The following is a 12,144-nucleotide window of genomic DNA, read 5'->3' on the forward strand; positions in this document are numbered from 1 at the left end:
TTTTAACAAAATGTTGCCATATGTATCCCCTCCCCCAAATATGTTAATTATTGCTTGGGGAGAAAAAAAACTTGCCAAAAAATTTATTTAGCAAAAGATCTTGATTTTTCTCTCCTGCAATCAGTACTAGAGGGGGCTTTGTGAACTGACCTAATTCCCTCTATTTTTACTTTTACGATGCTTAGGGAAATAATTGTCTTATTTTGTTTCCCCCCTTCAACAGACCTGGGAATAATCGTAGGCTTGGCTTGATCTTGATTTTTGGGACTTTGTTGGAAGATCTGATTGCATTTCATGAAGTTATTGCTCTCCATCCACTGTTTAGGTTTTAAGCTGCTTTGCCAGCTTCCGTGACATAGTCATTTCTGGACAATTCTGATTTTTTTAATATACTAACTTTTTGTCCCCCACCCCTTCTTAAATATTATGAGCCCTTTTGGGGGTCTGGTGGAGGAGCTTCATTCTACTCTTTGATGTGATTGATAGTCCTGCCATTCCTTGTGGCTGATTTTTGTTTTAAAATACAATGGCTTTGAGTGGAAACTGCAGGACTTACCTCCCTCCTAGAGAACAAGGGGCTGGTCTACATTCCTTCCCAGAGGTGGTGGAGCTAAACGTAGGTGGTCAAGTATACTTCACTCGCCATTCCACCTTGGTGGGCATCCCCCACTCATTGCTGTGGAAAATGTTCACCCCCAAGAGAGACACAACCAGTGATCTAGCTAAGGACTCCAAGGGAAGGTTCTTCATTGATAGAGATGGTTTCCTCTTCCGCTACATTCTGGACTATCTCAGGGACAAGCAAGTGGTCCTGCCTGATCACTTCCCAGAAAAGGGAAGGCTTAAAAGGGAAGCTGAATATTTTCAGCTCCCAGACTTGGTCAAACTCCTAACTCCTGATGATGTCAAGCAAAGCCCCGATGACTATTGCCACAGCGACTATGAGGAGGTCTCCCAAGGCAGTGATACAAGAATATGCCCCCCATCATCGCTCTTACCTTCAGATCGAAAATGGGGTTTCATTACCATTGGGTACAGGGGGTCGTGCACCATGGGCAGAGAGAGCCAAGCTGATGCCAAGTTCAGGAGAGTCCCGAGGATTTTGGTTTGTGGAAGGATTGCTCTAGTCAAAGAGGTCTTTGGAGAAAGTTTGAATGAGAGTAGAGACCCAGACAGGGCACCGGAAAGATACACCTCCAGGTTCTATCTCAAGTTCAAGCACCTGGAGAGGGCTTTTGACATGTTGTCAGAATGTGGATTCCACATGGTGGCCTGCAATTCCTCAGTGACGGCTTCTTTTGTCAATCAGTACACAGATGATAAAGTCTGGTCCAGCTACACTGAATATGTCTTCTACCGTAAGTACAAGAGATTTGTAGGGAAAAAATAATTATCTGGTTAAAGCCTGTCTTATTTGGTGTGCATTTCATTTTCAGAGCACTAGCAAGTTTGATTTCATTTTCTCTGCAGCTGATGGGAGTTCTCTTCTGATAAAACAGAATCCAAGGGGATATGCTTTAGTTTAAGCTTTTAAAATGTAAATTAACATTGAACTCAATGGCGTGGTCTTGGCTAGGTGGCAGCACAGACTGCCAAAAGCACCTTTTCTCCCCACAACCGAAAGGTGTTGCTATCTGAGGCTTTGTGAATCAGCCATTTGACTGCCTTACACATTGCCTGAGTACTCCCTGGATGTAATGTAAGCCTTGCAAACACACTGTAGATTTAATTACAGAAAATCTTCAAATGAGATTCAATATACAAAGGTAATAGATGTTTGATAATAAGCACATTCAGCCAAGCCATCTGTCAACAAGGCTTACACACACACATGCAGGGAGGAGGGAAAAAGTGCAGTCGTGCAGGCTCCTTTTCAACAGGGATCTTTTTCAGAACCAACTTATGTTCTTTAAAATAAGGATTCAGTGGATAGATAGGCAGGTGGCTACATGCTATTATGAAACACGTTATGAAAATCAGACCCTTCCTAACTAGATGGATATGTCCTGCTAACTGGAATCACATCAGATCACATACTGTTGTACTAATTTTGATCTGATAGCTCTAGCAGGCTCATTAACTTCCTAAATTGATATTCAGCCAGGGACACTGTTACCAATGGTAACATCAGGGTAATTTTGATTCCATAATCCTGTATCAGAAAATCATTCCACAACTCTGGGACTTAAATATTCTAGGAGTGGGTTAGGCTAAGGTAAAGGAGAGAATGTTTCCCTAGTCCCTTTGCACAAATGGATTTTATCATCTTTCAAAGATCATGTGTTGGGCAGAGGGATAGAAAGGTGAATAACAGCTACTTGTCTGACCTGCTACGCTGTATAACTACCGTAGTCATTATATCCCCAGTACCATGAAGAGTTGACTTTGCTGAAAGTTGCCCAGAACTTGAGTAATTTATTGACATGTAATAAACTACAGTGCAACACTAGGTTGAGTACCACCTACTGTTACTGAGCTCAACAGGCAGCTGAAATCTGCTCATGTAATAGTGCTTAAATTAACGTTCCAAAAAAGCCTTCTGTATTTTTGATATGCATTGATTTATTGAAAATTAGTTTTATATCAGGACTTCTTTGTAAAATACTTCAGAGGTCTTGGATCAGCTCAAACTCAGGCTGAGCTGGATGATTTATATTACTAGGTTTCTAATATCTGAAATCAATATCTGACATGAAGTTACAGTAAAATTAGTGTGATTCCAGAAATGTATGGTAGTAAATCATATTTAAATTTTAAAAACATCAGAAAAATGTATAAGCTTGCTGGAATTTTACCAACTATTTTAAAAACGGAAGCAGGACCAAAATAATGTTATGTTAATTAGCAAATAGAGATCACTGATATCGTTTATTCATATTCTTCAGAACTTTATGCTTCATAGACTGTGCTAGGTATTGGCCTTCTTTTTGTGATGATTAGTGATGATGCTTAGATACCACAGTGATAAGGGCCTTAGAAATATCTGTGAGCAAAAAGAGAGTGTGAGTGTGTGTAATGAGCTTGATCTAACCTCGCTTCCCTAGGCCATCAATACAGGCCTGAGCCAAACCTATTGAAGTCCCTGGAAAGACTGTCATTGAATTCAGTAGGATTTGTGTCTGATCCTCTCTGAACACACTTCAATTTTGTGGATATTTGAAATTCTAACCTAGATCCAGACGTGCATTTTTCAAATGGTCCCTATCTGTGTAATGGGCCAAACCAATGACCATGATGCAAACTCATCCTACTCAATCTAGATCCAATTCAGACTGTTGTGACTAGTTTGTTTCCAGTTACTGTAACAATTGCCATTGTTGAATTGCAGGGATTTTACAGAGGCAATACATACAGATTATGTATAGAGTGGAAAAAACCCTTTCACATCTAATCTCCAAAAGTCATTTTTTGAAAGCTTTGAAGACCAGTAAAATTGACAGCTGGCTTTCTAGTGGGACATTACAACTTCTGTGCAGCTGCTTAGCCATAATTATTTCATTAGAAGCTGCCAACTGTGCCTATATAAACATTAATTAATCAAGCTGTTGTGCTCAGGTTAATGGGCCGAAACGATGGGAGGTGCTCTAAGGCAACTAGTTACTGTAGTTATTTGCTAAGATATTCTTAGCAGAGCAGCTTAACTACCTCCTGTGAAAATGTAAAGCTCAGATACTCCTCGGAGGTGGGGAATGGACATGAAAGATGTTCATTTTTAAAAGAAAGAAGAATGGAGGGAAAAACCATGTTGGTCTCTGATAATGTATGTTCCAAATGCTTGGAATCTGAAAGCCCATAGCTGGCATGCAGATAAAGAATATCATGCATGTGGAAATTAATCCATTTGAAAGTAATGAGATGGACTGAAGACAAATAAGCAAAGTGGAAGTTTTCCAAATAAGCTAATAGCTACAGACTGTGCAGTCAACAAAACATAACGTTAATACTAAGGAACATGTATGCATATGTAGGTGCCATTAAGGCTAATGGGAGATTAATGTTCACAATGGGTGAAATTTAACCAGAATTTCAGGGGCCACAGAAAGTAACCAACACTGCAAACATGTTGCTGAGAAGGGCTGCAGAGCAAGCACACAGAATGACTGTGCAACCTCCCTCCCCCTTGTGTGCAGTGCAGCTGGGCTCCACTCCAGTTTCAAATGGGCCAGTGCAAAGGGGAATTTGGAGACAAGCTATGTTTGTACAGTGGGTCCACAGTTAAACAGATCCAGGGACTGCAGTATTTGTGTAGGGAGCAAACAATTCCTTCTCAGAGGTGGGACAGTAGTTGAGGATCAAGGACAGATTTCTTTTCTCCTACTCTATCCCCTAGTTTTCCTGTGCTAAGGCTGTTTAAGCAGAGTTTATATTGGCGAAGGGTGAATTTGATCCAGTGAGAAGAGTGTCAACCTTTGATGTGCTTTCTCTACTACTACTTTAAGTACAGATAGTCCTGAATTAACACCTTACATCCAAACACCCTGATCTTTTAGTGTTCACTCTCTGCACTTGGATATTCCTTTTTGAAATGTTTTCAATCTTTGTCATAAACGGAACCAAAAGCTTGGGTTTGGATATCCCTTAAACTTTGGTGTGTTTTGAAATCTGGAATTGGGTCAGAATTTTGTGGCTTGAGTCCCTCTAATTTTAAGGCAATATGCACATACAGACTTCCCCCCTCTTATTTTAGGAGCAGATTACAAAGTAAATCTTTCCACTTGATTCCAAAATTATACCCTTGCCAGAGCAGTTGGCTTGGGTCTCACACAAAAATATCTGTGAGTTCTTAAACTGGATGTAGGAGAGAAGAGGTTGGAAAACTGAAAAGCCCCAGTTTTAAACATTAGCTCAGTGGCTCCCAATTTGTGTGTGTGCATTTGTATACCACAGTGGTTCGGCAGTACAGGGCAGAGGAGAATAGCAATGTGAAGCGGGTTGGAGAAAGCTACACAACTCATAGCCATTCTGCTCCCACTGCAAACAAGTCTGCTGCTGTAAGTAAAGTAGTAGGTGGTTTCCTTAAAGCCACTGACACTCACCTTCTCTCTCTGCTTCTCGGTGGCCTCTCATGGCTGTGGGAGCAGCTCACATGCATATAGCTGCAAGTCTAGACTGTAGCCTGCCATTCTAAGCTCCTGTTCTCCGCTCTTGCAGCTCTCATTATAGCTGTGGGTGACACCAGCTAATAACCTGATACACACCCCATATAAGAGGTAGCTTTCTGTTGAGTTGGAGGAGGAGTAGAGAGTCAATGAGAAAGAAAAACACAAAAAACTGATAGGGAAAAGAAGAGAAAATACAGAAAAGAATTGGGGAGAGAGAGCAAATGAACAGACAGAAGAAGAGACAGTAACAGCTGTGCCAAAATGTGGTGGAAGGGGACTTGGTGAGGGTGCCCATCCACCAGTGTATTCTAATGATTTTCCAACAAGAAAAGGTTGGGGGAGCCACTGAACTAGATTAGATTATTGTCCACGTAATGAGTGCAGAGATACATGCAAATAAATTATTCTTCAAGCCATTTTCCAAAATCTAAGCAAGCATGAAAGTTACTTTTAAATTTGAGGAAATTATGTACATTTCCCTAAGCCTGGCCTTGAGTAGACCACTTCATAGTCATGCACGCAGAGCATCTCAAGTAGCTGTAATGTTCAAAGGAAACTTTGAAACATCCATGGCAATATGACTGTAGGTAGAAAATTAATTGACAGGATTCTTGCTCCTTAAAGACATGCTGTGCCACCACTCATTATGGCAGGAGTCGTAGACTTTGGCCCCATTCTCACCTTATCCTTTTAACAAAATGATGTTTGTTGGGGGATTTTTCTACTTTGATCATAGCAGTTTGGTATAAAGAGATGGTTGTGGGGTATTTTCAAATTATCTTCAGTTTAATGATCATATCCTATTAAGTGGGGTTGGATGGGGGAAGAAGTAAAGTAATTGGTATCCACTTAGAATTTAGCTGATGGCCTTTAACTGAAAGTGCAAATATCACATATATATGCACTGCATGCATCCGATGAAGTGAGCTGTAGCTCACGAAAGCTTATGCTCAAATAAATTTGTTAGTCTCTAAGGTGTCACAAGTACTCCTTTTCTTTTTATGGTCTGTATGGTATTCATATGGCATATTTTACCCGAGATTCATGTAACCAGCTGCAGCAGCAGGTCAGTGTTTTCATGTGAATACAGCTGAAAGAGCATTTAATTAGTGTGTGTGTGTGTGTGTGTGTGTGTACACATACATACTATAAATAACTTGAGCCTCAAGGCAGAAGTTTGACAGACAAAATTCAATGCAAATGTATTTTGAAATCCACAAGATGTAAAACCACATGGATTAGGCATAGAAGAAAAGGCTATTAAATTATCTTATCCATCTTTCTGCCTCTTCAAATTGTTCTCTTTATATTGTTCTCTAGCATATTTTCTAGTATTTTCTTCAGTCTAATTTTAAATGGCTTGAGTGAAGAGGATCAAAATGACCAGAAAAATAACTAAATGAAACCAGGCCCTAAAAATGATTCAATCTTCAGTTCCTGCTGATGTGAGATGTTCAACGCCCCCATCCGCCCACTGTGTTGCCTTCAGTTCATCATCATCATTATCTGTGCTTCTTATTCTACTGCTGGGTGAAAAGCTTATTCAGCAGTGTTCCTTGTCCATCATGCTGAATAAGAGGCTTGTCTGAAGTCTCAGTAGGCTTCACTTTCACACCTTGATGAGGGTGTGATTCTGCTTATGTTACCACCAAATCAGGAGGTTTCAAGAGGCACTGTGTCAAAGGCTCAGAGGCACTGTGTCAAATTTGGGCGAAGGACAAATTGTGTCCGACTTCTTATCTAGACTGAATAGGGTGATCTTGATTTTACCATCATGGAACAGTTTGGTTAGAGTCAGCCCACTGATCAGAAGTTTGATTATTTAGATGTTGATACGTAACCTGAATAATCTCGTTATTCTAATCTGATTATAAACAAATTGACCTAAAGATTTAGGTTAAGGTCTCATCTCAGCAGTTACGTGAAACAAACCCTTAAAAAGTGGTTTTGCTGGTTTTAAGGAGTCTAACTTCATTGTTTTGTCTTCATCCTTCTCCGGTCATATTAAACTACATATAGCTATTGTTGTTCGGGAGATTTAAAGCAGGAGATGGCACTGTTGGTGCAGGGATGAAAGTAACATAAGAGAGATACCAGTGTGGGATGCCGGAAGGGGCAGGGCCTCAGGTAGAAGGGGTGGGGACTGGGCTCAGCCTCCCCCAGCCAGCCCATCCACGCTGCCTGGCCCACGCCGCCCAGGGCTCCGGCAGCGATTTAAAGGGCCCAGGACTCCAGCTGCTGCCACAGTAGCGGCGGCTGGGAGCCGTGGGCCCTTTTAAATCACCAGGCCCTGGGGCAGCTGCCCCCTTTTGCCTCCCCCCCCAGTCGACAGCCCTGAGGGGGGCAAGAGGGGCAACGATGTTAAAGTACTGCCATGGCAGTGCTTTAAGGAGAGTCCTTAAAGAGCTGCCGTGGCAGCGCTTCAACATCACTGCCCCTTTTGCCGTCCCCTGTCGGCGGCCCCTGTCGGCCACTTCTTGCTGGTACGCTGTACTGGCCTACTTTCACTCCTGAATTGGTGCCTTTCTAGATACACAGTACTCACTGTGAGGAGTAGTTATCTTAAATCTCACCTTGGATATGCCCTGTGTAGGCTTGCACGTTTAGTATAAATATGTAGACCTATCATGGTGCTGTAATTAAAAATACCGTTTAATTCCTGGTCCAAAATTATTCCACATTGGGGAATGTAATTTGTACCGACCTCCTTCAGTGTCAGGCTGATTTCTGGGTGAATTCACTACAAGCAAAGGCACTCAATATTGTTACCTAGCTCTCTGTTGGGGAAGAAGAGCTCTGAGTTATAGTTAAGGCCCTACCAAATTCACGGCCGTGAACAATTCATCACAGACTGTGAAGTCTGGTCCCCGTCCCCCCTGCTTAGAGACACACACACACTAATTAAATGCTCTTTCAGCTGTATTCACATGAAAACACTGACCTGCTGCTGCAGCTGGTTACATGAATCTCAGGTAAAATATGCCATATGAATACCATATAGACTATAAAAAGAAAAGGAGTACTTGTGGCACCTTAGAGACTAACAAATTTATTTGAGCCTAAGCTACAGCTCACTTCATCGGATGCATGATGTTATTGTAGGGGGTCGCATTATTGCCACCCTTACTTCTGTGCTGCTCCCTTCAGAGCTGGGTGGCCGGAGAGTGGCGGCTGCTGGCTGACGGCCCAGCTCTGAAGGCAGCAGCGCAGAAGTAAGGGTGGCAAGACCATACCGTGGGGGAGGTTTAGGTTGCAGTGGGGGAGGTTTAGGTTGGATATTAGGAAAAACTTTTTCACTAGGAGGGTGGTGAAACACTGGAATGTGTTACCTAGGGAGGTGGTGGAATCTCCTTCCTTAGAAGTTTTTAAGGTCAGGCTTGACAAAGCCCTGGCTGGGATGATTTAGTTGGGGATCGGTCCTGCTTTGAGCAGGGGGTTGGACTAGATGACCTCCTGAGCTCCCTTCCAACCCTGATGTTCTATGATTCTATGATACCCTTGCCTCACTTCTGCGCTGCTGCTGGCGGCGGCGGCGGCACGGCCTTCAGAGCTGGGTTCCTGGCTCGCAGCCTCCGCTCTCTGGCCGCCCAGCTCTGAAGGCAGCTCGGCCGCCAGCAGCAAGGGTGGCAGTACCGTAACCCCACCCTACAAGAACCTTGTGACCTCCCGCCCCCACACTCCCACCCTCTTTGGTTCAGAACCCCTGCAGTTACAACACTGAAATTTCAGATTTAAATAGCTTAAATCATGAAATTTACAATTTTTAAAATCCTAGGACTATGAAATTGACCAAAATGGACTGTGAATTTGGTAGGGCCCTCATTATAGTTAGTACTCTTGTGGAGTCCCACTGGCAGCGGCTGCATCCTTTTGCTGACTTTCTGCTGGTCACTCAAACCTTCTGTCACTTGGGCTTTCTAACTCTGAGTGGTAATTTGCCTGATTGTGTTGGGTCATATTGTGCCATCAGCTTTTAAGCAGAATAGGCCAATGATGAAATCTTAAAAGTAGGGGTCATGATCTCTATGGAAAAATCCCATAGAATTTAACAAATGTAAACACAATAGGATTGTATGGTAATGTATTTTTTCTAGAAATTACTCTACAGATCTAAAGAATTTAATAAAGGGTGATCACCTCTCTATAGGTATTTTAACCATCCTATAAAATGGGTATGGTTCTTTATGAATCCCTGTAGAATGGTTTAAGGAATGTTTAAAAAAGTTATAATTCTCTAATAAATTTTTTAGGGGCTTTTCCATGAAATGATCTGGTCCTTTCTAATCTGAAAAGGGACTATGTAAAAATGGCACCTTATGTAGTGCTATGGATCTGCTGTGTATCCCAGCTCACATTGGCTTACTTTAGTGACAAAACATTTTTACTACTCTTTTCTTTTTGTTAGCGCTGCAGATCCACAACAACTTGAGGAATGTGAGCTGAATTCTCTTCTGGCTTGGGTAGCATCAACAGAAATGTTAACTGAACTTTAAGGACCTAATCCAAATGCCAGTGAAGTTAATGGAAAGTCTCCTATTGAATTCAGTGGCATATATGCAAAGCAAAATTTTGCCTTCAGTTATGCCTGTGAAGCCTGTTTTCTGCAGTGGGGTTAACAGGTATAATTGAGGACAGAATCTGATTTGCAGAATCTTTATTGCTGCTGCTCATGTACAAGCCACAAATAATTTGGTTTGACTTCCAGTGCCCATTTTGAGTTTACAGGACTGACAGTTAACCCCCCCCCCCCATCATTTTAATAGTAAACTAATCACATTTGATCTGGATGTTATTGAGAGGGACTAACCGTGGGACCTCAACAATGCCTGTTTCACAGATTCACTTTTGAGTTTAGAATTGCATTGTAATTTATATAATATATGTAATAGTTCTCTGGGGAGTTTTAGTACCAAACTCCCTGGAAAAGACGTGGAAGAAAGGAACCCTAACACTGAACTCTCTGAAGATACTGTGGGAGGAAAAATTCCAGTTGCTAGGTTCCCTGAAGAGAATAGAATTATAGAAATTAGAAATGGAAGTGTTTGACTGTCATTTTATATGTTCTCTGAGGACCAGTTCAAAATTTTTCTCAACAGTCTGTTCTCTGGTGCTTTTTCCAGTCTGATGACTTCAGATTTTTTTTTAAAAAAAGTTGGCTGGCATGTAGCTGTGGTTCTTTAAGAGAGACAAAATAGGAAAGAATAAAAGAGCAAGTATGAGAGAGCACAGTGAAGCTACTTATTTTAATTAGATTTTAACAAACTTACGAAAATATATAGACAAATGTTTCACTGTGGCAATTGTTTTTCAGTTATTCTGGAATGGTTGGAATTTTAAACAGCAGCATTTTCCTCCACTTCTCATTTTTGCAGCTTTTCAAAGGCTAAGGTAATGTATGGCACATTTGGAAACTGGAAGCACAATTTAAATTGCATGTTCAGACTGAATTAAAGTAACCTTTTATGAATCTTACCATAAAGCGTATTCTTCTTGGTAAAGAAGGAAAATAGTCATTGAGTGGGTTAGAGTTGGTGGAATGATTTAAATTGTCTCTAAAAATGAAGTGGGGAATGAGTATGCCATGCTGAAGAACATTACATGAGTGATTTTTGCCTTATCGCTTTCAGAGGATGTGAACAGGTTTAATATAGGGATAAAAATAAACAAAATTGAAGACAAATACTAAGCCATATCACGCTATCTATTTTAAGCAAATTTTCCTATTAAAATCATATGCGTTAAATCAATGTATTACACATATAGTGAGCCATATTGTGCTATTATGACTCATTAAAAATAGTCCTACTTAAAAACTTATGTTCGAATATGGCCCACTGTTTGCCTGATTTTTAGAGTTGCTGAGCACCTTCTAGTTCCCAATGAAATCAAACACACAAACTCTGTCAAGTAAAATGTAAAAGTATAATAAGGAAGGCCAAGAAAGAATTTGAGGAGCAGCTTGCTGAAGATGCAAAAAAACTAATAATAAACAGGTTTTTAAGTACATCAGAAGCAGGAAGTCTGCCAAAGAGGCCGTGGGGCCACTAGATGACAAAGGTGTCAAAGGAGCATGCAAGGAAGACAAAGCTATTACAGAGACGCTAAATGAATTCTTTGCATCCGTCGTCACTGCAGAGGATGTGGGGGGAATACCCACATCAGAGCTATTCTTTTTGGGTGACAGATCTGAAGTACTGTCCCAGATTGATGTATTAGTAGAGGAGGTATTGAACAAATTGACAAACTAAATAGTAATAAGTCACCAGGACCAGATGGTATTCACCTAAGGGCTCTGAAGGAACTCAGTTATGAAATTGCAGAGTTACTAACTGTAGAATGTAAGCTGACACTAAAATTAGCCTCAATACCAGATTACTGGAAGAGGTGATCCTGGCGATTGCAGGTTAGTCTAACTTCAGTACCCGACAAATTGGTAGAAACTGTAGTAAAGAACAGAATTACCAGACACCTAGATAAACACAATTTGCTGGGAAAGAGTCAGCATGGCTTTTGTAAAAGGAAGTTATGCCTCAGAATTTATTAGAATTCTTTGAGGGAGTCAACAGGATTGTGGATAAGGGTGATCCAGTCGATATACTGTACTTGGATTATCAGGTTTCAGAGTAGCAGCTGTGTTAGTCTGTATCGGCAAAAAGAAAAGGAGTACTTGTGGCACCTTAGAGACTAACAAATTTATTTGAGCATAAGCTTTCGTGAGCTACAGCATCACTTCATCCTTTTCTTTTTTGGATTATCAGAGAGCTTTTGACAAGGTCCCTCACCAAAGGCTCTTAAGAAAACTAAATAGCCATGGGATAAGAGGGAAGGTCCTCTTATGAATCATCACTAGTTGAAATGTAGGGGAAAAAAATTTCGGAATAAAGGGTCAGGTTTCACAATGGAGAGAGATGAACAGCAGGGCGCCCCATGATCCGTAGTAGGACATGTGCTGTTCAACATATTCATTAATGATTTGGAAAATGGGGTGAACAGTGAAGTGTCAATGTTTGCAGATGATACAAAATGATTCAAGATAGATAAA

The 12,144-nt window shown here is 41.1% G+C and overlaps 1 protein-coding gene across 1 annotated transcript in view; it reads left to right on the top strand.

Annotated features, from left to right (window-relative positions):
- Nucleotides 1–449: 449 nt before the first annotated feature.
- Nucleotides 450–12,144, top strand: part of KCTD16 (potassium channel tetramerization domain containing 16) — a 148,571-nt gene continuing 136,876 nt past the window's right edge. The window contains exon 1 of the mRNA XM_084635672.1: nucleotides 450–1,358. Within this exon, the coding sequence (XP_084491798.1) occupies nucleotides 527–1,358 (832 nt within the window). The 5' untranslated portion in view covers nucleotides 450–526. The remainder of the gene's footprint in view (nucleotides 1,359–12,144) is intronic.

The sequence above is a fragment of the Lepidochelys olivacea genome, assembly GCF_965140295.1.
Source record: "Lepidochelys olivacea isolate rLepOli2 genome assembly, chromosome: 8".
In the NCBI taxonomy this organism is placed as follows: Eukaryota; Metazoa; Chordata; order Testudines; family Cheloniidae; genus Lepidochelys; species Lepidochelys olivacea.